The sequence below is a fragment of the Equus przewalskii genome, chromosome 25 (assembly GCF_037783145.1).
Source record: "Equus przewalskii isolate Varuska chromosome 25, EquPr2, whole genome shotgun sequence".
NCBI lineage: Eukaryota > Metazoa > Chordata > Mammalia > Perissodactyla > Equidae > Equus > Equus przewalskii.
Genome location: NC_091855.1, coordinates 7,579,891 through 7,606,442, shown reverse-complemented (window position 1 = coordinate 7,606,442; position 26,552 = coordinate 7,579,891). Strand labels below are relative to the sequence as shown.

General features: G+C 45.5%; 1 protein-coding gene and 1 long non-coding RNA gene across 2 annotated transcripts; one reads left to right on the top strand and one right to left on the bottom strand.

The window, feature by feature from the left end:
* Window positions 1–15,765: 15,765 nt before the first annotated feature.
* LOC139079446 (uncharacterized) lies at window positions 15,766–18,641 on the bottom strand. The gene is made up of 3 exons (XR_011533147.1): window positions 18,416–18,641; window positions 17,646–18,216; window positions 15,766–17,501 (listed from the first exon to the last, which is right to left on the bottom strand). It is a non-coding gene; the product is annotated as an uncharacterized lncRNA (long non-coding RNA).
* A 1,468-nt stretch (window positions 18,642–20,109) lies between these two features.
* Window positions 20,110–25,301, top strand: SIX1 (SIX homeobox 1). The gene is made up of 2 exons (XM_008539156.2): window positions 20,110–21,488; window positions 23,440–25,301. The coding sequence occupies exons 1-2, from the start codon at window positions 20,929–20,931 to the stop codon at window positions 23,732–23,734; spliced, it is 855 nt and encodes a 284-aa protein (XP_008537378.1). The 5' UTR covers window positions 20,110–20,928; the 3' UTR covers window positions 23,735–25,301.
* The last annotated feature ends 1,251 nt before the right edge of the window (window positions 25,302–26,552 follow it).

Here is a 26,552-nt window from a genome sequence, read left to right as displayed (position 1 = left end):
ATTATATCATGACCCAGGAGGCTTTACACAAGAATTTGAGAGTCAACACGAAGAAATCTGCTTATGTTAACAGTGGTAATCTCTGGGTAGTGGGAATATAAAATTTTATTTTCTTTTTTTGCTTTTCTATATTTTCTAATTTTATTACAATGAATATGCACTGCTTCTATAATAATAAAAGGTTATAAAATAAATCTGGTAGCACATTTTAAAAACTATTATAGAGAAAATTTTTAAAAAGCAACCTAAATATATAATGTTCTCTATTAATAAAGGAGAAAATCCACAAGTACATGTTTATGGAAAACAAAAAGGTATTTAATGAATTTTAACAGAAATTCCTAAGAATTATAGAAACCAGAAATAGAAACTTGCTTAATGCAATAAAATGTAGCATTAAACATCATATTTTTCTTAAAAATGAAATGTTGAAGGCGCGCCATTAATATTGGGACGAAGACAAGGCTGCCTCTACCGCTGATTTTACCCAACGCTGTTACGGAACTTCAAGCTGAGCCAATAAAGACAGGACAAAAGAGAGAGAGTAGGTTGAACTATATGAAATTGTCATTTTTATAGGACAAAATGATCAAATATCAGCAATTTCACATGGTTCAACCTAAGACATATTTGAAAGGAAGAGACGTCTATTATTATTTGCAGATGATTTGAGGTCAACCTGGAAATCCATGGGAATAATAAAAAATAGTTACAACAAATATGAGAGTTCAATAAAGAGGCCAGATAAAAGATAACAGCTTTCCTAGATTCTCAGTAGTAATCAGATAGATGATTAAAAAATTTTTTGATATATAAATATTTCAAAATACAAAATTTTATAAATATATAAAGTTTTAGAAATTTTAATATAAAATATATGTTGAATCCAATAGCCTAAAATAAATCTAAGAAGAATTTTCAAAGATTTATGTTAAACTCTCCAACTTTCCTGAAGTTGTGTTAGTTTCCTGGGGCTGCTGTAATAAATCAGCAAAAACTGGATGCTTAAAACAGCAGAATTATAATCTCCCACAGTTCAGAAGGCTAGAAGTTCTAAGTGATGGTGTCAGCAGGGTTGGCTTCTTTATGGAGGCTCTGAGGGAGGTACTTGCCCATCTCTCCCTCCTATCTTCTGGTGGTTGCTTGCAATTCTTCTCTTCCCTTGGCTTGAAGACGCATCTTTCCATTCTCTACCTCTATTTTCACATAGTCTTCTTCTCTGTATCTGTGTGTTCTTTTCTTTTTTTTCTCTTGGTTTTTTTTTTTTTTTTTTTTTTTTTTTGAGGAAGGTTAGCCCTGAGCTAACATCTGCTGCCAATCCTCCTCTTTTTGCTGAGGAAGACTGGCCCTGAGCTCACATCTGTGCCCATCTTCATCTACTTTATATGTGGGACGCCTACCACAGCATGGCTTGCCAAGCGCTGCCATGTCCGCACCCGGGATCCAAACCAGCGAACCCCGGGCTGCCGAAGTGGAACATGTGCACTTAACGGCTGCGCCGCCTGGCCGGCCCTTCGTTTTTATTTTTATGCCTGATTTTCTTTTTTTTAATTTCAACTTTTTTTTGAAGTACAGTTGACATCTATGTGTCCTTTTCTGTCTCTTACAAGGGCTCTCGTTGGATTCAGAGACCACTCTAGTCCAATACGATCTCATCTCAATCTTTAACTTAATTACATCTGCAAATATCCTATTTCAAATAAGGTTACGTTTTGGATTCTGAATAGACATGAATTTGGAGGGAACATTATTCAACCCACTATGGGTTTAACACGACCTGAATAAGTAAATATACTATGGTCCTGAATGGGAGGACAATATTTTAAATATATCATTTTGTAATTACTAAAAAAAGATACTAAATCAAAGTTAAATGGAGATAAAATAAAAACTTAATTACTACAAAAGGAGACAGGAAGAATAAACACAAGATGAAACCAATAGAAAACAAATACAAGATGATAGACAAACTCAATTATATCAATAAACTCATTAAAAGTAAGTGGATTTTGGGGCCGGCCCTGTGGCTGAATGGTTAAGTTCCTGTGCTCTGCTTTGGTGGCCCAGGGTTCCGCTGGTTCGGATCCTGGGTGTGGACATGGTACGGCTCCTCAGGCCATGTTTAGGCGGCATCCCACATGCCACAACTAGAAGGACACCCAACTAAAATATACAACTATGTACTGGGGGGATTTGGGGAGAAAAAGCAGAAGAAAAAGAAAAAGAAGATTGACAACAGTTGTTAGCTCAGGTGCCAATCTTTAGGGAAAAAAAAGTAAGTGTATGTCAGAGAGTGTTTTAGAAAAGACTAAATTATATACTGTTCATTAGAAACACGTTTAAACATAAAGACACAGATAACTTGAAAGTATAAGGATGGAAAAAAGACATAGCATGAAAACATTAAGGAAAAGAAAGCTGATATGACTATATTTCGGGGAAAAAAAGTACATTAAGGCAAGAAATGTTACTAGAGTTGAGAAAGAACATTTCATGATAATAAAAAGGTTGGTTCAATAGGAACACCCAACAATCCTGAATTTGTGTGGACATAACAACATAGCTTTAACATATACAAAGCAAAAGTTAAGTGAACTGAAAGGAGAATTGGACACAGTCACAGCCATAATTGGAAGTTTTAACACACATCTATCACTAAAAACAAGAAGACCAAATAGTTAATAAGGATATATTTAAACAACACTATTAAGCAACTTGACCTAATTGATATTTATAGAACACTATACCTAACAACTGCAGAATACATATTCTTTTCAAATGCTCACCAAAGATACACCACCTGCTGGATCATAAAGTAATACTCAATAATTTCAAAGGACTGAAACCATACAGAGTGTATTCTCTGACCACTAGAAATTGACACAGAAATATAAGGAGAAAATCCCAAAATAGATTAACATTAAGGAACATACTTCTAAATGACCTGTGAGTCAAAGAGGAAATCACAAAGGAAATTAGAAAATATTTAGAACTGAAGAATAATAAAAATAATACATATCAAAATTTGTAGGATGCAGCTAAAGCAGTGCTTAGAAGAAAATTTATGGCTTCTAATGAATACATTAGAAAAGAGGAATGGTTGAAAATTAATACTCTAAGCTTTCATTTTATGAAACTAGAAAAAGAAGAGCAAATTAAACTCAAATAAAGTAGAAGGAATGAAATAGAAAAGATATATACAATAGAGAAATCATTACAGCCAAAAATTTATTCTTTAAATAGAGTAATAAAATCTATTACTAGCAAGAATAATCAATAAAAGAGAAAACACAAATGGCCCATATCAGGAGATTCAAAATGTCATGTCACTACATATTCTACAGATATTAAGAGAACACAATGAACAAGTTTTACCAATAAATTTGATAATGTAGACAAATTCTTTGAAAAATATAATTTATCAAAACAGATACAAAAAGAAGAAAAATTATAGTACTCTGATATATGTTAAACAAATGGAATATATAGTTAAAATCCAATAAAGATAATCCAGATCCAGATGCCAGTCAAGGTGAATTCTGCTCAATATTTAAGGAGAAATAATGATAATCTCAAACTCTTTCAGAGATTGGAGAAAAAGGCAACACTTACCTACTGTTTTAGGAGGCTAACATAAATCTGATGCCAAAACCAAAACCCTGGAGCCCGGCCTGTGGCTGAATGGTTAAGTTCACATGTTCTGCTTCGGTGGCCCAGGGTTTGCAGGTTCGGGTCCTGGGCGTGGACCTACATACTGCTCATCAAGTCATGCTGTGGTGGCATCCCACATAGAAGAACTGGGATATACAACTATGTACTGGGACTTTGGGGAAAGAGAAAAAAAAGAGGAAGACTGGCAACAAATGTTGGCTCAGGGCCAATCTTCCTCACCCCCAAAAAGCATTTAAAAAAAGGTTAGCATAAAAATCTAACTTCCGTTTAAAAAAACAAAACAGGGGCTGGCCCCGTGGCCGAGTGGTTAAGTTTGCGCGCTCCACTGCAGGCGGCCCAGTGTTTCGTTGGTTCGAATCCTGGGCGCGGACATGGCACTGCTCATCAAACCACGCTGAGGCAGTGTCCCACATGCCACAACTAGAAGGGCCCACAATGAAGAATATACAACTATGTACCTGGGGGCTTTGGGGAGAAAAAGGAAAACAATAAAATCTTAAAACAAAACAAAAAAAACAAAACAAAACAAAACCCAAAAATCCTTTCTGTATATGGATACAAAAATTCTAATAAAACATTAGCAAATTGAATACAGAGATTTTAAAAAGATAATATATAATAACCAAATATGGTTTATCCCAGGAATGCAAGGTTGGTTTAACAATCTAAAATAATCAGTGTAATTCACCACATAAACAGGAAAAAAAGAAAAACCACATTTGATACAAAAATGCATTTGATGAAATATATCACGCATTCAGGATAAAAATTCTCAGCAAATTAAGAATAGAAGGGAACTTTATTAATCTGACAAAAGCTATCTACAAAAAACCCCCAAAAACTGCAGCTGACATATTTTGGCAGGATTTTGAAAACTTTCCCTCTGAGGTACCAATGAAATTCTGTGGAAGAAAGTATGTTTTTTTCAACATATGAGGCTAGAACTATTTTATATCCACACGGGGAAAAAAATCTCACAAGCTTAACTCCTTCCTTTCACCATATACAAAAATTAATTAAAGATAGGCAAAGATTTCTTAACTAGGATACAAAAGACGATAACCATAAAAGAATAAAAACATAATTGAACTTAATTGAAATTAAGAACTTTTGTTTATTAAAAATAGTATGAGAATAAAGAGGCAAGTCACAAACTAGGATAACATTTTCTCTATCTTTCTATCTATCTATCTATCTATCTATCTATCTATCATCTATCTATCCATCTTTCTACCCAGCTGACAAAAGGGTTATATCCAGAATATATAAAGAACTCATATAAATCAAATAAGACAAAAAAACACAAACAATTTAAAGAATGGGCAAAAGCCTTGAACCAGTACCATGCAAAACAGAATATCTAAATAGTCAATAAGCATATGAAAAGATAGCCAATATCATTATTCATCAGGGAAATGAAAATTAAAACCACAAGATACTATTACACATACACCAGAAAGTCTAAAATTTAAAAGACTACAAACACTGAGTATTGGGAAAGATGTGGAGCAGGTGGAACTCTCATACAATTGCTGGTGGGAGTGCTACTTTAGAAAACTATTAAGTGGTATATATCAAAGCTAAACATACACCTACTCTATGACTCAGCAACTCTATTTTAGGTATATGACCAAGAGAAATGAGTTTGTATGCCCAGCGAAGAACACGCCCAGGAATGTTCATAGCAGCTTTATTCATTATAGTAAAAAACTAGGAGCAACTCAAATGTCCATCAGCAGGAGAATGAATTACTAATCTAGTGTATATTCATATAATGAAATACAAAACAACAATAAAAATTAATGAACTACTGATACACACAACAACATAGATGAATACCACAGATACTATGTTGAGCAAAGGAAGACATCATAAACTGATTTCGTTTACATTAAATTCAAGAACAGGCAGAACGAATTGATGTTGATAGCAGTCGGAAGAATGATTACCCCTGGGGTGGGGGTGGAGGGGGGTGAAGTGGCAAGAGAGAATTTTCTGAGGTGATGGAAATATTTTACGTCTTGATCTGGATGGTGGTTACTCAGATGTATACATATGTAAGAAGCCATGGAGTGGTACACTTCAGATTTGTACACTTTCCCATCTCTTTATATCCATTTCAGACATGATTTAAAAGATGCTAAACTTTAATAATAACAAAATGAAAAATTTTAAATTAGTTACATTTTACAATTAGATTGACAATGATTAAACAGAATAGATAGGCACTTGGGGAAAGAAAGTCTATTGTATACTGACAAGGGGAGAGCAAAATGGTACAAATTTTTGAAGGGTAATCTAGCAATATACATAAAAATTTTAATGTACATATCCTTTGACTCAGCAATTTCACTTTTAGCAATTTACTCTAATGAAATATTCACTCAGGTACTCAAAGATACATGTGTAAAGATAGTCATAGAATCATTATTTATAAAAGAAAAAGGTTGAGAAAAAAGACATATCCATTAATAAAAGAATAGTTAGATAAATTTTAAAAGTCCATGAAATATAGCCATTAAAGAGTTTGAGATTCATCTATACATTTTGACCTACTGTAAATGAGACTATGAACTGGGTAAACAAGGATGGGACAGCCTGGACTTCTAGCCTCCATTCTACCACATATCTAGCCACTTATATACTCTTTATCTCAGCTTCTTTATTTGTAAAATGGAGTTAATGATATTGTTCTTCCTCAACCATCTCACAAGTGAGGATCAAATACAAGAAACCCTTTGAAAAATAGAAACTATTACACATGTGCAAAGTATTATTTCTGAAAAATATTTTTTTATTAATCAAAATTTCGTGTTTATCTAAAATCACCACTCAGTCCAGATTTCTTTTCCCTATTATGTATTTAAACCAATGTCTCTCAAAATGCAGGCCACAGACAAATCCCCATCAAAAGGGCTGTGGAGAAGTTAGTAAAAATACTGAGCCCAGTCCCGAACCTACCAAAATTTTGGAATCTCTGATTTAGATGGAAATAGACATTAAGTCAACCTTTTCCCTTTGATTGAGAAGGGCTGAGCTGACTTCCATTAATGGTAGCAGGTCATCAGGTTTAGCTTTGATGTGTCTTGGCTTATGGTTTGCCCTCACTGTAGGAGTCAAACGGGCTGGTAAAGTAGTACAAATGGTGCCCCCATTTACCCACCCAAACAGGAGCCAAAGAACATTCAATGAAGAAAGCAATGCGATTGCCACTTTGTAGACAAACATGAAGCCAGTTTAGCTTTAAGGATTGTAGCTATTGGAAAACACCATCTCCTGGGCAGCTGCTTTGGCTACTGTCCCCAATTAACTTAGCAGAGTCTCAAAAATAGAAGGCAGCCTCTGTTCTGTTATATAATAAACAGTTCTTTATTTGAAATGACAATATTTACTTTTCCTATAGTGAACTCCGGCAGCCTACTAGGCAGTGGGCAAACAGTAGAAATGCCTAAAATGGAAACTTGAGAAAGCAGTTTAGCTAGTACAGTTTACTCTAACTTTCTGCTTGACCAATAAGTAATAAGAAGATCCACTCCGTGTTTCTCTCACGTTTTATCTAGTTTGTACAGGACCATGGATGCCACGTGACTTTGTTTCCGCCATGTACACCTTTCCTGTTTTGGTGAGTCTTGAAACATGCAAAACAGATGTGAGGTAGTGAGTTCTCCTATGCTCGAGTGGTTAAGCCAAGCTAGGGCTGTCCCATCAAGCACGTTTTCTGAGAGATTCTGCTTAGAGTGGCAGGTTCAACTGATGACCTCTTGGCTTCTTCCAATAGCAAAGAGTCTGGTGTCTGTGTTTCCATGATCTCATTTTCAAACGCTCTTTAAGGGAGGAAAATAATAAGTTATGATTATTAATTTTTTCTGGCTTTTAATCTCCCTCTTATAAGCAAGAAGCTGTGATTTACGTGGTTGTGTTCTTTATTGTAAAAACCCTTTCTATACCTTTATAAGCAACAAATGACCACTATTTGCAGTGTAGACAACCACTTTTTTACCTTCCTTTTAGATTTTGTTTTCCATTCCTTTGATTATATTGTGGCAACTCTCCAGAGCATCTCCATTTCTTGCAGATTGTGGGGAAGTGGGGCCCAACTGGGTCACACTGTTCTAAAGGGGTCATGCATATTGCGAGATGTTTAAAAAAACCTCTTGGTTTTTAAGGTGGCCTTCAGGAAGCAACACTGACTCCTTGTTTTCCATCATGCTCCCATGCACTGTTCTTTAGCCATTGAGATTTACTTAATTTTTGTGACCGATGCTTGGTGCTCAGCAAAAGCAATCACTTAAAGAGCACAAATGGGGGTCGGCCTGGTGGCGCAGTGGTTATGTGCGCACGTTCTACTTCAGCAGCCCAGGGTTCTCCAGTTCAGGTCCCGGGTGCAGACATGGCACCGCTTGGCACACCATGCTGTGGTAGGTGTCCCATATATAAAGTAGAGGAAGATGGGCATGGATGTTAGCTCGGGGCCAGCCTGCCTCAGCAAAAAGAGGAGGATTGGCAGCAGTTAGCTCAGGGCTAATCTTCCTCAAAAAAAAAAAAAGAGGACAAATTATTTCCTATCTATTACTAGTTAGAAATATTTTAATTCCTACAAAATTCTTCAGAAACCCAAAGATCCTCCCCACCAGTAAAAACCTACTCTGAAAGTCCTCTTTCAAAATCATACAGAGAAAAGTAAATTCTGGTTAGGTAAAAATTTGGAGTTGAAGCTTTATTCTTGCTGATCAAACTTTCCTTTTCTTTTTGCTCCTATCTCAGGCAGAGTGAATGTTTCTTCTCAAAGAACAGCCCATGAACCAGTGCATTAAAATTACCTGAGGTGCTTGTTAAAATGCAGATTCCAGGGTCCCACTTTAAACCGAGGGAATCAAAAACTCTAGGGGTAGGACCCAGTAAGCTACATTTTTACAAGTGCCTCAGGTCATTTGCATGCCCACTAAAGTTTGTGAAGCACTGCCCTCAAGATTAACTAAATCCTTAATTTTCTAGAATTTCTAGTATTTCTTCTCCTAAATAAGACAAGGAAAGAATTGAAAGCATTGAAAGCATTGAAAGTACAGGCCAAATCTTGTCATAGAATACGTATTCTATTGTAACCCTGTTTACGAACACTTAATAGCCTCTCTGTGGGACAGTTAAGCTGTAGTAATTACCTCATGGTTCTGTAATCCGTATGTCTCCTCTCACATGGCATTTGCACCAACTAAGACTATGGCTTATTTCCAGACAGGATGGAAGAACAACCAGACCTATGTGGACCCACGCCACTTGATGTTACATTTTCTTTTTCTTGGTAATTTAGAGACATTTATGAAATTTCTTACCAATCTTGGCCTGAATTAGAGAGTCTAACTTAAGGAGAATAACATTTTACAAGGACTCACTAAATGCAAATCACTTTAGTCACTGATCTCTTTATGGAAATTTGCCTTTTAGATAAATTGGGGAGGGTCTGGGACTCACCACCTCTGAATTATAAGTCCAGGGGCAAATTATCCAACCTCTCTGCCATGTTTCTGTAAAGGCGCAATCGCTCTTTGCCCTAAGGGTAACACCTCCCAAACTCCTGAGAAGATGAATGAGATCAAGCCTGTAAAATGTTAAAGGTTTGTAAGTGAAGGATCCTATAAAAAGTGTAAATTATTAGGATTCCTTTTATAGGTCTTTAATGAGTTATCAACCTGTCAATGATGATCCTGCCTCTTGAAATATTTCACTTCTTTTTCAGGCTTACTGGTGTGACCCATCTGTTCTTAAATTTTCCTGGAGTATTTTTGGAAGCTTTAAAATTTAGTGAGAAACAAAAAAAGCAACATTACCTCCCTCCCAAACACACATGCACTCCCCAAGACTACAGTGTTCGCATCCTTATCGACTAAATTGATTGAACTTAAAACCATTTGGGTCATCAAAGCCTCAAGCGCTTTGAGTTCATGAAAGTATCACAAAGTCCACTAGCTTATTAGCAGCAAACCCTAATGTAGGAAAGTGATTAGAAATAAATTATTTACTTGACGTCATTCTTGGTTGTGAAACTGTTCTACCCATCTATATTTTCAGTTGCTATTATGCAAACTGTTTTTTTTAAAGTTTTGCTGATCCAAAATGAAAGATTTTTAAAAATCTAACTAGAAACAAAGTAAAACCAAGACTTATCTGCATATCACGGTCATTGATTTCATCAGTAATGAGACACCCCTAGTTGGCTCAAGGGCACATTTGAAGATTGTGCCAATATTTTCAATGTGCAGAGTAGAAGAGAGACTTTTTAAATATCATTGAGTCTACAATTTGAACCTACCTGATTATCATCCATACTTGTCTTATTTTTTCAAGTTTATTTTATAAGAACAAAATATGTAACTTTTATGTAAAAGAAGAAGAAAACTGAAAAATACAACCAAAATCTGGGATATGTGATAAACAGCTAAAAGGGGTTGACAGATATAAAGGAAAGTGAAGAATGCATGTAACGATATGGTGAGACTGTTCCTCTTGGAGAATAGGTCTACATGGAAAAAGAGCTTCTGGAACTGAGTAAATGACAAATCACTACGGAGAAGTTTTTTTGCAGAGTTACATGAAAGAAAAATATTTATATCCATCTTGACAGTGGCTACAAAGAGATCTGGAGATAGTTCAGTGACTTGGCTTCGGTCGACTTCACTTCTTGAACAAATCTGACGATTGAACATTCACAAATGTTCCTAATATTTTCTGAACAAGGAAGTGAGATAGTAGCACTTTTTCTTTCAGTGCTATATCTACCATTATAGCATCTGTCAGTTAGCTTTAACTTTAAGCCTTCTAGAAGAATCAACATATTCTGATTTGAGAGTTTCCTCCACATGGTCAAAATAAAATGTGAAATTTCAGTAACTGGCATGAAAAATTTTAGTCGTACCCAGGAAGTTTTCAGAAACTAGAGCTTTTACATAATATGGAAGTTTTAATGTTTTTGAAGGTTCAGTAAATTATGTAGTGTACAAGAGTGAAGTCTAAATTACCCACTCAGAAGGGTAACCCTATAGCCCACATGTCTGGATCCATGTAAGCAGATGGATAGACACACTTCATTTCTCCTGGGAAGCTGACTTCTAAAAAGCTATCACTCAGAGCAGACGGTTTTATGGTTGCATGAAAAGGAAAGGAAAGATGACAGAGTCGCTATAAAAATGAAAGGCCTTTTGGAGTATTAACAACTGAAAACATTACAGCTTAAATGAAGATGTGAAACAAAAATCAGCTTAAAACTGTAAACAACAACAACAAAAAACTGCAGAAGGTTTGAAGCATATGGACACCCACCCAGTTCGCAATGAGGGCAATGGGAGCCCCAGACTTCAGCTTATTAAAGATGACCTTTCCCCTCTCTAAAATTTCAAAGCTGACGTTTCAAGTGCTGAGCAGACTGTGTGCCATATGTAACATGACCTCAGCTCCACTCTGCCCGAGCACTGATGGCATCACTAATGAGAGGTGAAAGGTCCTTTTCTTGCAGCTTTTTCAGAAACCCACCAACTCTTGCCTGTGAAGTAAGGCTCCGCCCTCTCCCCTCAGCCCCCTTGATTTCAAGAGAACTGCATGTAATACACAGCCTCAAAATGCTTTTATTATCAGTCGCTTTGCTTACAGCCACATCCAAATGGCAGGATGTACAATCACATGCAGAAGAAAATATTTATTTTGACTCAGAAGGCAAAGGGATTAAGAGAACATTGTACTAACCTTGCCTTTCATCTGTTTTAAAGGGAAATTCTCAAGAGACATCCATTGAAGTTCTATTTTTTTTTATAAAGAATATCAGACTTTTAGGAGCCCAGGTGTGTGTTTATCTGAGGGGAGGAGAGGGAAGAAACTATATTAGGGTGGAGAAGGCAGCTTTCACAAAGCTGCTTCAGAGACTGCGTGCGAAAAGATGTGTGTGCAGGAATCTGTTGCAGGCATTCCTACTCCCCCACCCCTTTTTTCTGCTGCTTGGAAACAAAATAGCTTTTTTCCAAGCAGGTTGTTATCATATTCATGGCATGGTCAATTTCCGTTTGCCAAGAAAATATTTAGGCTGATCAAAGAAATTAGAAAATCGGATGAATAGAAACAGACGTTCCCACAAGAGAAGCGTTTCTCAACGTGAAGAGGCAGGCGGGCTGCAGCCCACCCAGTTATTCCTAGGAAATAGCTCTCTTGCCAAAGGCGGAGCTACAGGGCCACCTGGATTCTGCTGGAAGGGCTGTGGACGAGTCACGACTCCCCAGGAAATTCACAGGGAGACTGGAGCTTGAGATTCTCTGTTGGCGGACATGTAAGGAGACCATCGGTTATAGTATCTATGTACAAACCAGAACGGCCTTTAACTATGTCCCTGAATACGGAGGGACCTTTCAAGACAGAAGATGAGTGAGTGTGGGATCCTTTTGTTTTGCTTTGCCTGATTTATTATGAGCATGGAAAGATGAGAACACGTTATCCCTTGTAGATGACAGAGGAAAAGTATGTACTTTTGGAATGGACGAATAACAGTTTCTTGCGAATTAATATAAACTGAGTTTTTAGATTTGTGGGTTTGGGTGGGAAACGGTTGATAGTAGCTGTCTTCAGATCCCTCTGGTCGCCAAGTGTGCGTCCAGCCAGTCGGTGACAGTAAATTAGAGGGTCTTCTCTCTCTTCTGGTCCCCGGGCAAGGCGCGGCCAAACCAGGTGAGGCCACTTGCTGCGCACCTTCGATGTGAAGGATTGGCTGGCGTCGCGGTTTTACTTCCGCAGGACTCACGAAACCCAAAACCTGGCTCGGCTCCTGGAAAGGGGATCGGGACCCCCCTCGCCGCCGCCCCCGCTCGCCTTGGACAAACTGGGGCGCCTCACTCGCCAGGGAAGCGTCGCCGACCTCACCCTGACGCCTCCAGTTTCCGAGGGAGAAAGCGAGGGAGGGATGACCCTGAAGGAAGGCCACTGTGGGGAGAGCAAAAGGGGCCAAAGGAGCTCCCTCCCCGCGAGTCCCACTCGGGGCTAGCGGCTCTGGCAGGGCTGCGGCGGGCCAAGCGGTTCCCGGGCTGGGGGCTGAGAATCGCTGTGCCACCCGAGCCCCTCCCCGCCGCGCGCCCCTCACCCCGCCGCTCAGCTGGGCGGAGGTTCTTGTCTTTTTGTTTCGGTTCCTGCCGGCCGGGCCAGGGATCCTTTGCCAGGAAGACAGCGCCCTCTCTGTCCTCGGCCGCGCCCGCCGCGGGCCCGCGCCCCTCCCCGCTCCGCTGACCTCCCCGCGCCTCCTTCCCGCCCCTGCGGTCCCCGGCCCTGTCCTCTCCTTCCTCACGCCCCGACGCCTCTTGGCCCCAGTAACGCCCCGGGGAAGCTCCCGAGAGAGCGGCGGGGTCCGAAGCCTGCTGTCGCCCGAGCCGCTGGGCCGGCCCGGCCGGAACGCCCAGCCTCTCGCTGCCCGACTGGGCGGAGCCGTCCCGGCGCAGACGCGGCGCCCGAGAGCTCTCGGCGGCCCCCGGGCGGGCTTCGTGGCGCGGGCGGCGGGACCGGGTGAGGCCCGGCTGCTCCAGGCTGGGCACAGCCAGCCGGCGGGCGGGGCCGCGAGCGCGCACCTGGCAGAGCGGCTTCCCCCGAACCTCGGCCTGCATGCGGGGCGATGGGTGGGGGTGGCGGGTGGACTCGAGCAGAGGCAAGAAAAGCTCTGACGGCCTCGTTCCAAGCCCGAAAAGCGCCCCTCGCGGTCCGCCGGCTGCCTGGAAGCCTCACCCTGCCGGCTGCGCCAAGGACAGCAGCAGGGTTGCAAACGTTGTTGCCAAGTCCAGGCCCTGGCGGGTGGGCGAGGCGCGCGGGGGCGTGGGGGAGTGGGCCCCTTCCCGGCAGCCTCCACCCGGCGCTTCTTTCCCCACAGCGCAGAGGACCGTGCTTCAGACAAACGCCGCGCGGCTCATACCGGAGCAGAGGCAGTCAAGCTTCTGTCCGCGAAAATCTGGATCCTTTAGAACCCGAGCAATGTACTCGTGTGGGAATACAAAAACATTTCCCGCGGCGTGGCTTTGCACCGACATAGGTACAGGCCCGAAGTGCTCCCCCACGCCCTGCCGGCGCCCGGGAGCCACAGGGGGAGTTCGCCTCGAGCTGACCGGGCTGCAGAGGGCGGGCAGCTCCCAGAAATGCACTAATTGAGTCACAAACCACGGGCCGCCCCTAACAAAGCGATCCATCTCGGCCGCTCCGCGCCCAATTTGTCCGCAGTACTTTCTTCCGCAATTCAGAAGCATTATCTTGTTTTTAGAAGTATCGCGGCAGAAACGTGGCAATTATCCTGGGCTCGGGTTACGCTAAATGGCTTTAGGCTGAGAAATGGAAGAATACAAATGCCGCGAACGTGCTGATCGCCTCGCTGCCAGGCCTGGACCTGGGGTAGGGGAAGCGAGCCAGAAGATTACGGAGGGGAGAGGGAGGTCCGGCGCAAGTGCCCACTCTTGGCCCACTCCCAATGGCACCGGCCAGAAAGAAGTGTTGGGCCTTTGTCCCTAGAGGTTAAGGATTCTGAGCGATGAACCCTCAGAGGTTGGGAGAGAAGGGGTCATATTCTAACATCACCCGGCTAAGCTTCTGGCCTCGGCTTTGGGTCAGGAACAGGTTGGGAGCTTCAGGCACTGATGAGGTAAGGAAGAGAGGTCAAGGGTCAGTGGGGGAGATGGGGAGGAATCCAGTTCCTCTGGGGGACAACTACTTTAAAATTGGGGAGAGGGGATGGCACTGGGAGAAAATAACCAGGAGGAAAGTGGAGCCGACTCTGACGAACGGGGGGGAGGCGTTCCCTCCTCAGCGACGGTCAGGCCTGGCCCGGGAGCCCGGGCGGACGCTGCAGGGTGGGAACCTGCCAAAACTGGAGAGGCCCAGGCACCACCAGGCGTCTCTGCACCACGAAAAAAAAAAAACTTTTAGAATCTTCGTCTCGGTCCGCCTGGATGAGTTTGGGCCTGGGAAATTGAGAGAAAAGGAGAGAGAGAGAGAGGAGCGAAAGGCGTTCGGGTGCCGGCCGGGCGTACAGACGCCTTGCTCGCCCCAGCCGCCCAGCCCGCAGTGGCAGCCACGCTGTGCGCGTGTCTCTTTCTCCTTCTGCTCAAACCAGCCCCCACATCTTGAAGTAATCAGCAGCCGAGAAGGGACTCGTCCCCCTGGCATCTCAGGTTAAAGAAGGAGGTCCAGGAAAATGTGGTAGAGCCATTACAAGAAACCCGAGCCGCAGTCATCAGGGACTCCAATTGCCATCGCATTAGGATTGATTAGAGACCAGCAGTACCGTAATGACCCGGAAAGAGGGGCAGCCGGGGATTATTAATATCAGAATGTGGCGGGGAGGGAGAGTGAAGGGAGGGAGGGAAGAGCAAAGTGGGGAGGGAGAAGTTTTAAGTTACTAGGATTTATATATAAGTGCAGGCTTACCTGAGGAAACCGGATAGTCAGTGAATCACGCGAACAATAAATCTAATTGCATCTGAAATTCCACGAAGCCTGATTTTTTTGGAGGGATGAAGTAAAATCGTCGCGAAAACTGGGCCAACACCTTAGTTTTTCTAAACACGTAGTTACATAAACTTATTGTAAGAGTCCAAGTGAAGAGCTGAGGAGGGGTGCTGGATGTCCACTTTCTTTACCAATGGGCCTCTAAAAAAAGATTTGGGGGGCGCATTTTTGAGCCATTTTGGGTCTTCTCTCCAGGGCCATGGGGCAAGGGAGTGGACATTTTTGCAGTCTGCAGAGGAGCAGTAAACCAAATTTTAATTGAAACAGTGATACCTGGGTAGTGGTTTTTGTATTTTGTTTTGTTTGAGAAACCAGTGATCAGGATCCCTAAGAGATGTAGAGAAGAGAGTGGTTTGTCTCCTTCCTACGACTATGAGCCAAAACAAATCAGCCCCTGATGGTCTGGGCTGAAACGCAGCTCACTGGATAATTAACTCCATCTTTCCAGTCCACCCTAACTGTTTATTTAGTGTCACCCTGCATTACCGTCACTAGCACTTTCCTCTGAACAGGAGGAGCTGCAGGCTTTCACCTCCCAAAAGGAAATTCTTCTTAGCTTAGACAGATGCGGTATTCAGGATGTACATTAGTTGAGAAAAAAGTTTATTGGACATTCAATGGAAAACAAGGACTCTTGGAGAGTATCTTTTTGTAAACTTGCCCTAAAGCAATATTAATAAAGAGAAGGGGGCAAGGGTGTCTTAAATTCTTAAGAACAGATTCTTATAACACTCTCCTTCACTTTCCAGAAAGGTGCTTGGCATCTGATGTTGAGTGCGTCTTCTGGCTAAGTCTGGCGCTTGGCGAGTCCCTGAGCCTGAGCCTTCTCAGAGCGCAATTGAAGTCGGCCCTTTTCCTCCAGGTGGCCAACCCACCTTCTTCCGCCTACCCGTGCCACCCTTAGACGACGCCTCCACTCAGCATGGCGGGGTCCCGCTGACAGAGCCGACGCCCTGGCGGGACTTCAGAGTCTGCTCGCCCGGCGCTGCCTGGGTGCCCGACATCAGCACGCTGTGTCTGTGAAACTTCGGAGCGCCTGGTCCCGGGCAGAAAGAAATAGGCACAGGCACCCAGAGCCATGCGGGAGGGAGGGGAACCGGAGAGAGAAATACAGAGATCCAGAGGTGGGGGTAGGGGAGAGAGAGACAGAGACAGAGGAGAGAGAGACAGGAGAAACAATGAGAAGAATGAGACAGTGAGAGAAAGAGCGAGAGTGAGAGAGAGAGATAAGAGAGAAAGAAAGAATGAGAACCAGAGGTTCACACAGAATGAACGAGTTTCTTCTTTCAGAGTGAAAAGAGAGAATGAGATAGAAAGAGACACAGAGAAAGACACATTCAGAGAGAGACCAGACGTGGGGACACACAAAGAGGGAGAGTGTAACCCCTCCAAATACACACCCCCCAGTTCTGTCCCTCTTCACTCTGAGCTCCCTCGCAGCGGTGTCCCTCAGTCAGTCTCTGTCTCTCCCTTCCCTGACCCCGGGACAATGTGCAGACTGTAATTCAGGAGGCGCGCGGGGCGGCGGGGTTTTCAGCAGCCAGCCGCGCGCGGCCCGCTCTGTTTGTCCAGGTGTGGGCGGGGGGCGGCCGGCCGGCGTCCTGGGCTGGCGCTGGGTTTTCGCACCAAGGAAGCGGGAGGCCCTGCTCGCGCGCTTCCCGCTTCCAGGAGAAAACTCCCTCCTTCCCTCCATACATAAATATATTAGGGGAACAGACAAATCTTCATTGTTCAGAAATAAGCCGAGGAAGCCGGCCGGCTCCCCTTGGCCCGGCGGAGCGAGGCTGGAAGAGAGGGAGGGAGACAGGCGGGGGCCGCGCGGATCCGGTGTCACGTTGCAGATTCCCACTAAAGATAACGAAACGTGATCTATTTTTCAGAACAGCAAGTGGATGGGAAAGAACCTTGACAACACAAAACTCATTTACTAATGGACTGGTTTTGGGTTTCTCTTCTCCGGGTCCGCAAATCGCCCTGCCTGAGCCCTCGGCCTATTCAGACCTCGCGGGGAGCGGCGTCCCCCAGGAGGCAGGTGGGCGGCTGCTCCGGCCGCCGGCCTCGGGGAGCCCCGCATCCCAAGGGTCGAGGGCACCCGGAGTTTCCGACCAAGCAGAGGAAAAAGGATGGATGCTGTCACTTCAGCCAGGATTTGGGCAGTCTCTGCACTGCCGCAGAGCGACGACGCTAATTTGTTAAAGAAACGCCTCCTGTTGCCTTTCCCTTCCAAATATACGTAGCTAGAGCAGGATCCCCGCTGTCGTTCTTGATGGCGAAGGAATTCCAAGAAAGCAGGCCGTGAGCCCCAAAAACACCTCGCTCTAAGCCAGAAGGGAAATAAGTGGGTCCCAGTCAGAGGTTTTTTGAACCAAGGCCTTATGTCAACCCAGCCGAGAAACCCCAGCAGCAACCAGTGCCTCCGCATTGGCCTTTCCATTGACCAATTGTGCGCACCCGGCCATTACCTGCGCAGCAGAGGCACAGAAGAGCCGAAACCCGGCGTCGGGCGCCCCTCGCCAGCCGCGTTACCCTCGGGAGCCACGGAGCGGCGGGGGCAGCAGCTGGAGTTGCTCGTTCCCTTTAAATCTCCGACGCATCTCTGTTTTTCGTGTGATTTGCATTGACAGCAAAGGTTTTAAGTTACTAGAACAACTCTAACCTTTCTGTGCGCGATTTAAAATGGATCATTTGGTTTATGTGGTTTGTAAATTCATGTCATTTTACCTCTTTTAGTGGTTTTCAGTGAAAGGTTCCATTTTGGGAAACCTTATATATCCGAGCCAATAATTAACATTTATAACAATTGGTTACCCTGACCAAGAGATCGAAATAGCAGGTAGGCTCGATGGTACAAAGCGAATAGCACTTTTCTTTTCTAGTTACGGGATCTGTTGGATTAAACACAAGGAGAAAGGCTGGCGGCCCGGCACAGCCTCCGAGAAGGAGCACCACTTCTCACTGACCCCAGGGCCCACAATCACAGCACCCACACGGTTGTCTTCCCAGTTGTCGCCAACGTCTTGTATGTCCTCATTCCTTTTGAAGAGAGAAGAAAAGAAGTGGGTTGAGAGGTCTGGAGGAAGTCGAAATGAAGGTGGTCACATCGGTGTCTAATTGCCTTCTCTCTGCTCCCGGTCATCCCCTGTGAATTTATACCCGCCCTCCTTGGCCAGGCTATGCCTCATTTCCTTATACAAAATTTTTAATTATAAAGTACACCCCATGCTCAACTTACCGTTTGTCTTTTAAGAGACGTAGCTGTACTTACAGCCGCTCCCCTGCCCCCCATACACATTGTAATTCTGCGCACTTGCTCCAGACTTTAGGGTATTAACTGATTTTTAGAGCCAGTTTAAGCCTCTGTGCTGGTCCTCACACAGCTGCCATGTCAATAAGGATTGTTCCAAGCAGAGACATTCCTTCTGGCAGGACGGACACTACAGCTCCTTAAGACTTCATCTGAAACATCCTGAGCACTAAAATAAGATGGTGAGGGAAAATTACCAGACACATGGGCTTGCGCTCAGCTGTGCCAGGTTCTAGTTAAGAAAGTAAGTCATTGGGCACACCATGTAATAGGTAATAACTTTTGAAATAATATGCACCCATTAAATGCATTTAAAAAATAATCCTAAACGTAATGAAATATCAATATCTGTTTCCAAGGTCTAATTGCACGAGATACTGCAGAGTTTCACTGATGTAAAAAGCATTGTCTGGGAGCTCAGCGGAGAAGCAGCTTCCCTTTACTTGGAATCTCCTGAGAGGCAGCCAGGAGGTGGAAACCCTTCATGAGTTTAAAATGTACATAGCAGGGTGCACCGGACTGGGTGCATTATTTTAAAACAATATAAATAATACAAGGGGAAAGCCGCACAGGGCTGCTCCTTCTCTCGCTTATGTCTCAGGATGCAAACTGTCAATGGAGCTGGGCTCTGGCTGATAGACTCAAAACATATTTAAAGGAGACAAGCAAGTTTAAAGAGCCTAGAGTTTGTTCTTTGCATTCACTAAGAGGGTGCATTTAAATCAAAAGCATTTTTGAAGTGTACTTAAAATTCTGTTTTGAACTTATCTAATCAGAGATAAGTATAGTCATAAAGTCACTCTCCTTGCACCATTTGGCTCCCCTTATCTCCGCGCATTGTTCTTATCTCCTGCCAGTCTCAGCTACTGACAATAGATTATCTTTGTTTAGAGACCCTAATTGTTTTCAAAATCTTTTTAATAATTGCTTTGGAACAAGGTGTGCAAATGAGGCTTAAGATAATTACAGCTTCATTTGTGTGTGCAGTTTTACTGAACAGTCTCCACACATACACAAAATAACAGATATGGGACTGGAATTGCAGGACATCTCTCATTCTCTGGCAGTAAAATAGGCCAGCATTGCAATCTACACGCACACACACACACACACACACTCATGCGTGCTCTCTCTCTTTATTTAATCTTCTTGGAGCCGCTGTCGTCCTCACTTTGAGGGTAGTATCCCTCTCCGAGCAGGGTAAAGATTATGTTACAACCGGACGGCTATTGGAGCCGGACACAGTTTTATTTAATTTACACCCCATCCAGCGCCTTTCGTACGAGGTCCTCAAAGCATTTTGCTAATAGCAAGTAAAGCTTCTCTGCGTTCCTCAGGAGTCTCTGCAAACGCAACTGCGCAGACGGGGAAACTGAGTCCAGAAGCCTGCCTGCTTAAACCGTCTCATTTGACAAGATACCAAATCACAAATGAGCCCTCGGAATCTTTATCTGCTCAGCAACTATGCTCTAAACAGCTCCTCACGTGGTCCCAAATAGTCGCGGCCTTTTGAGAATGAGAGAAGCGCTATTCAGCCGGGAGTATTTGTGCCCTTTGGAGGGCGGGGGGGGGGGGGGGGGGGGGGGGGAAGGAAGAGGAAATTAAGTTTGGCTCCTGGAGCTGAAGTCAGCCCGGAGAGAAGCCACTCTTCCAGCGGCTGCAGAGCCCGGAGCCCTGGTCTGCTCTTGTATTATTTATCGCGTTCCATAAGCTATTCATCAATCCATTATTTATTAATTCCAACATTAAGGTAATTAAATATGAGCTCACCGGGAAAGGGCAAGCCTGCAAGGGACAGGGACAGGGGTACGGAGGGAGAGGAGGGGAATTAGAAGGTCCGGAGTAATTGATTTGTGCAGAGATGTGCGCGCCTGCCCTTAGGTGACACTGGAGAGGGGGGTCACGTTGCAGGGTCCTGACGCGCTCACCCACTCCCATCCCCCCCTCCCCCTCGCTTCCCACCTCTCCGGGTCCTTCTCCTCCCACCACTCCCTATCCCCGGCTCCACAGCCTTGCCCTCCCCGCGCGGGGCGGCGCGGCCTCACTGCCCTGCCCGGCGGCGCGCGGGCTGGCCAGCCCCGGATAGGCGCCGCCTGCAGCCAATCAGCGCGCCGGGGACGCTGCGCGCTTTAAGGCCGCTGCGGGGAGAACAGAAACCAAGTTCCCCGGCAACAAGCAGCATCCACCCGGCGGGAGGCCGGAGCCAGCGAGGCCCGAAAGGCTGCGGAGTAAGCCGGCCGCTCCAGCGCGCGCCCCACTCTTCCTCCTCCTCTTTCTCTGCCGCCCATCCTCAAATCTCGGCTCGCTTTTTCGCCTACGGAAAGCCTAGGGAGGGGGTTAGGAGCAGCCGCGCCCCCCTCCCTGCGGCTGCCTCCCCCTGTTTTTTCGGCTCTGCTCCCTGCCGCGTGCGCCCGGGCAGTGCGCCCCGGCAGGCCCCAGCCATGTCGATGTTGCCGTCGTTCGGCTTTACGCAGGAGCAAGTAGCGTGCGTGTGCGAGGTTCTGCAGCAAGGCGGGAACCTGGAGCGCCTGGGCAGGTTCCTGTGGTCACTGCCCGCCTGCGACCACCTGCACAAGAACGAAAGCGTGCTCAAGGCCAAGGCCGTGGTCGCCTTCCACCGCGGCAACTTCCGCGAGCTCTACAAGATCCTGGAGAGCCACCAGTTCTCGCCTCACAACCACCCCAAGCTGCAGCAACTGTGGCTGAAGGCGCACTACGTGGAGGCCGAGAAGTTGCGCGGCCGACCCCTGGGCGCCGTGGGCAAATATCGCGTGCGCCGAAAATTCCCGCTGCCGCGCACCATCTGGGACGGCGAGGAGACCAGCTACTGCTTCAAGGAGAAGTCGCGGGGCGTGCTGCGGGAGTGGTACGCGCACAACCCCTACCCCTCGCCGCGTGAGAAGCGGGAGCTGGCCGAGGCCACCGGCCTCACCACCACCCAGGTCAGCAACTGGTTTAAGAACCGGAGGCAAAGAGACCGGGCCGCCGAGGCCAAGGAAAGGTACGCGGCGTGCTCCCCGCTGCTTGGGCGACCCCGGGAAGCTTTCCTTTCCCCTCCGCCCCTTCCCGCCCCCGCAGGCAGCAGTCACCGGGTGCTCCCGGCCGGCGGGAGCCGGTCCGCGGGGCGGCGCCCAGGCTTCCGCGGCACTGCAGCGAAAGTTCATGAACTCTGAGATCGTGTGCTGGGGATGGGGACTCAGTTGATTTGAGCGCCCGCGCGTGGGTTTCTTGGGGTGTGTGTCGGGAAATACTGGCGCTAGGTCTGTTTTTTATGCCTTCCTGGCTGGCTGGAGCGAAGAGTTGGGGTGGGGTGTGTGTGTGTGTGCAGAGTGAGTTTCTAGATCAACTAGAAGGGAAGTGTTGACTGCGATCGCCAGGAAAGGGGTTCGGTGGGGGCTGAGGGTCGCGACCCTCTCCCCTCCTGCTCCCCAGAGGGCTGGAGCTGGCCTAAGACGTCTGCGCTGCCCCCCTTCCCGCGCCGCTCCTTACTCGCTCTCTCCGAGCCTTTTGGGCGAGAGGTCGCCGCTTCATCCTGCACTAGCTGCACAAAGGAAGGAGGCTTTCCAAAGAGATCCGCAGGACGGAGAGCTTTGGGAGAGTTGGCGCTGCATTTACTTCCCGGCGCCCCAAGTCCGTAAAGGATCGCCCTCGCTGGGCTCCCTCGCGCGTACCGGGCGCCGCGGCCGGTCGGTCTTCTCTCTGGAGCTCAGAAGGCAACATTTTTTTTAACCTGTCTCTGCCTCCGCCCTCCTCGCGCCGACACCCCCGGGCCTGGCTCCCTGCGATTGCTGTAGGGTTTCCAACCGAGACGCGGCCGAGCGCCGGGGAGGCGGCGGGAGAGCGCTCCCGGAGCCCAGGAGTTTGGGGAAACCAGAGCGCCCGGGCCGGCTGGCTTTCCTTTGTTCGCTTCCGAGCCTGGGGGCCCAAGAGGTTGCCTGCGAGTTCCCCTCTGGGTGGGAAAGCACAGTGCCTCGATCACTCCGGCGGAACCGGGCTTTCTGGGAGACGCAGACCGCGAGGGAAGGGGGAGAGGGGAGACGGGCGGCCGCTCGGGCTGGGGAGGATGGCGAGCACGCTGAGAGCGGAGGCGCCGAGGGCTTCGACGTCCTGCGTCCCGAGACGCTCACAGGCTGTGCGGGGCCGCGAAGTCGCCCCTGCTGGGAAAGGTGCGCTGTTGTGGCTGTGCGAGGGGAGCCTGAGGGGGGACCGTGAGGGACTAAGGATTGAGCGAGTAACACGGGGACAGGGACAGTATGGTTGCAGTTAGACTTGAGTTATAAAGCGGCCGTCCTGTAAGCCAGGCCTGAGGGCCCACTCCCTGATGAAATCGGAGAGACTGGCTGCGCTCCCTGTGTTTACTCAGGTCACTGGGCCGCTCTGGACACCACTTCCCATGACCTGTCCTGTGTCTTTGAAACCACAACCTCCGGCCAGGGACAGGGAAACTCGATGGTTAATTGTTTCCTCAGATGGGGACAGAACAATTGACTTGATTCACCCCAAACATCTGTGCGCTGGGCCCTGTTTGTCCCCATCATTTTCATTGCCAACAACCATTTGTTGGAAGATTTTCAAACTTAGTTACTTCTAAATGTGGTGCTAGTTGACAGGTATTTAAAAATAACTGCTTGAACGAAACTTTAAAAATAATTTTTGTGCGTTTCAAATAAGTCCTGCTGATCTGGCTTTTTAAATTCTGGAAGAGGGGAGGACCCGGCTCCCCACAGCTCTGTCCCTTGCTCCTAGCTTCTCCAGTCTCCTGTGCCTCCTCACCTACCCAGGGACCCTTGGGGATAGGTGGGAGGGCAGAGCTTCCCCATTTGGGCCTATGACTGATTGCACAATGACCCTTTCCTCCTTCCAGCTCTCCTCTCTCCGTCGTACACTTTTTTTTCTTAATTTCCTTTTTTTTTTTTTTTTTTAACCATATGGTGTTGTCCTCTATTTCTTAGGGAGAACACCGAAAACAATAACTCCTCCTCCAACAAGCAGAATCAACTCTCTCCTCTGGAAGGGGGCAAGCCGCTCATGTCCAGCTCAGAAGAAGAATTCTCACCTCCCCAAAGTCCAGACCAGAACTCGGTCCTTCTGCTGCAGGGCAATATGGGCCACGCCAGGAGCTCAAACTATTCCCTCCCGGGCCTCACAGCCTCGCAGCCCGGCCACGGCTTGCAAGCCCACCAGCACCAGCTCCAGGACTCCCTGCTGGGCCCCCTCACCTCAAGTCTGGTGGACTTGGGGTCCTAAGTGGGGAGGGACTGGGACCTCGAAGCAGCGACTGGGGACACTTGTAAATAGAAATCAGGAACATTTTTGCAGCTTGTGTCTGGGGTTCTTTGAGCATAAAGGAATGGTGGACTTTCACAAATATCTTTTTAAAACTCAAAACCAACAGCGATCTCAAGCTTAGTCGCCGCCTTCTCTCAGACTCTTTCCACTCTTGCATTTCCCCTCCCAGATCAGGAAAAAAAAAAAAACAACAAAAAAACCCAAACAAACAAAAGCCCCCAGTCACCCAGTCTTGGTTCTGGGCAACCATGTGCCTGCTTCGGAAGCCTTTTTTTTTTTTTTTTCCAATGGATGGGAATTACAAATCAACTGGATTTTAATTATTTCCTTTTAATTTATTTATGGAAAAATCTTTTGGGCAAAGGAAAAGGAAATGAAAAAGAGAGAGAGAGAAGTCAAAATAGTGAGAATAGGAGCCCCCAGCCTGGGAGGAACTGGTTGCATTCTTAAGGTGAATAGGAAAAATACGACCTTATAACTTTTTTTGATGGGGAAAAATTAAGTTTACATTTTTCATATTTAGTGTTAAACAATTTTATGTAGATTAAAATGCAAGAACAGTATTAGGGGGAAAAAACAAGTGCCTAAATGTCTTAATGCTCTCTATGTGAGGCAGTTAGAAATAGAAGTGACCATTAGTAATACAACTATTTTTGTCAGATTTGGTGGGGTTTTTTTGGTTGTTGTTTGTTTTCTTGGGTTTTTTTATGGCAAACTTTTAAAATGTACCAATGTGAAAAAACACTTTCCTGAATGCCATTACTTCCCACGCCCTCGAAGCTTTCATATCTGTAGCCTATCCTGTTAAGGGTTTCTCCTGTTCCTAGTTTATAGCTTGCAAAAATATTCGACAAATCTGGCAACCTGGTATTTGTTACTAAAACAGCATGTGTTTTCAGGTTTCTTTTCTATTGTACCTAAACCAGTCTAAATTAAAACTTAGTAGAACACCAGGAGTATGATTCTCTTTCTGAAAGGTGAGTTGTGTATTGCTGTCATTGGGCCCTATTTTTTTTCCCAACTAGTTTTCTTGCTTTCTTACTTAATGGTGGCTGTGAATTACAGGGTACTTTGAAGGCCATCACCTGAACCAAGAGTGGTGACTGAATTAATTATATGACAGAAAAAGAGTGAATTTAGCTTCGGATATTTATTTTTTTTATTATTTAGATATGCAGTTTTGTTTACCACTAGCTCTTCTCCACAGCATTTGTCTGTTAACTCAGCTCTTTTGTATTGACAAGTTTATGACAAGACTGTGAAAGTAAAATAATTCATCTGCTTGGGGAAAAAAGGGAACTCGAACAAGGATAGCAACATTGTGAATTAATCTGTACAAATAGAAAGCAGACCAGCAGGATAGGAGCTCTTTGCAACGCTGCCGGAGAGTATCCAGAAAAATCCCAGTAACCATGTAGGCTCCATATTATTTTTGCCTGGGGCAAAAATGATGTATCTTTGTATTTAGCTTTTAAAATTAGTGAAACAAATGGCATTATTTATTAAAATTCTACTCAGGATAACAGGATTGGCTTGCTTGTGCTTTGTAAAATATTGTTCCTTAGAGAGAGTCTATTTATTTTCTGACATGACAGTTTCATAATTTTGATTTCTCCCCATCCATAAGTGTCACCATTAATATATTCACTTCTTTGTTACACTTTCCTATCTTTCTTGTCCTTATCTAGGAGACTGAGGCAGGGGGGAGGATTAAGGCCTTCTTATTAGGAGCTTCTGTGTTTTTTTTTTTTAACGTCAGATGGCTTTGGCTGAATTCAAGGGAGAAAGAGTCACTGTACTTAACTGTAGTCACTTTTACTTATAAAGTCATTTTCCCCCTCCATGATGGACAGATGTGCACGCAGCCGCTCAGAGACCGTCATTTGGTTTGGGAGCTCAGGGTCCCAATCTCCCTTGTTAGTGTTTTGGATCATTAAGTTGGTGTTTATTTAAGTCACCAGGGTGTTTATTCTCCACGTCTTGGGCCACGGAGAAATGCCACCCTCTGCAGGAGGGGCTCTCACAGGGGATCTCTGCACATTCTTCACATTCACTCCCCAAAACAAACACCCTGCACAAAGATAGCTTTCAATGACCCTGACAGGCTTCAAAGGACACCGCGGAAATCTCCCTGGAAAATAAGGAAGGGCCAATTACTTTAATTTCTTACATGCCCTCTCTTCCTACTCCGATGACTGCCCCCCACTCTTCCAGCTCTGCTTAGTATAATTTTAGGCTCGTGGAAGCTCTGTCTCCCTGGGTGCCCCGGCCCACTTCCTGCTCCCTTGGTTGGCGAATCTTGGAAAGGTCTGCAGATCTGGGGAGGAGAAGAGCCGGCCGGTCCCGTGTAAAAGCCCCTCTGATTACTGCTCGTAACCTCGTTAAAAGGACAATTTTCTGTCCCAGTCGTAAACTCTTTGTAAAATCCCTGGCACTCGACCCAGAGCGCGCATATTCCAGATGTGTTTAATAAGAAATTGCACAATATGCCTGCGTCCGCCATCGGCTCAGTCTGGCTAAACCAGGGGGAAGCAGGAGGAGGCGAGAAAGCTGGATATTGCTTTGTTTTCTTGGCAATCATTTTAGAGCGATCATTAGGGGGAACTAACCATATTTTTTTTTCCTCGAGGAAATCTTCGAGGACCAGCTGTTAAGGGACCTCCAATTTACCTTCTCGGCGTCGCAGTTTAACTGAATCAAAAGCCCTTTTCGTTTCTTCTCTACAGATTTCATGACGATAACCGAAAGTAATAAACAATGGCTTATAAATAAAGTG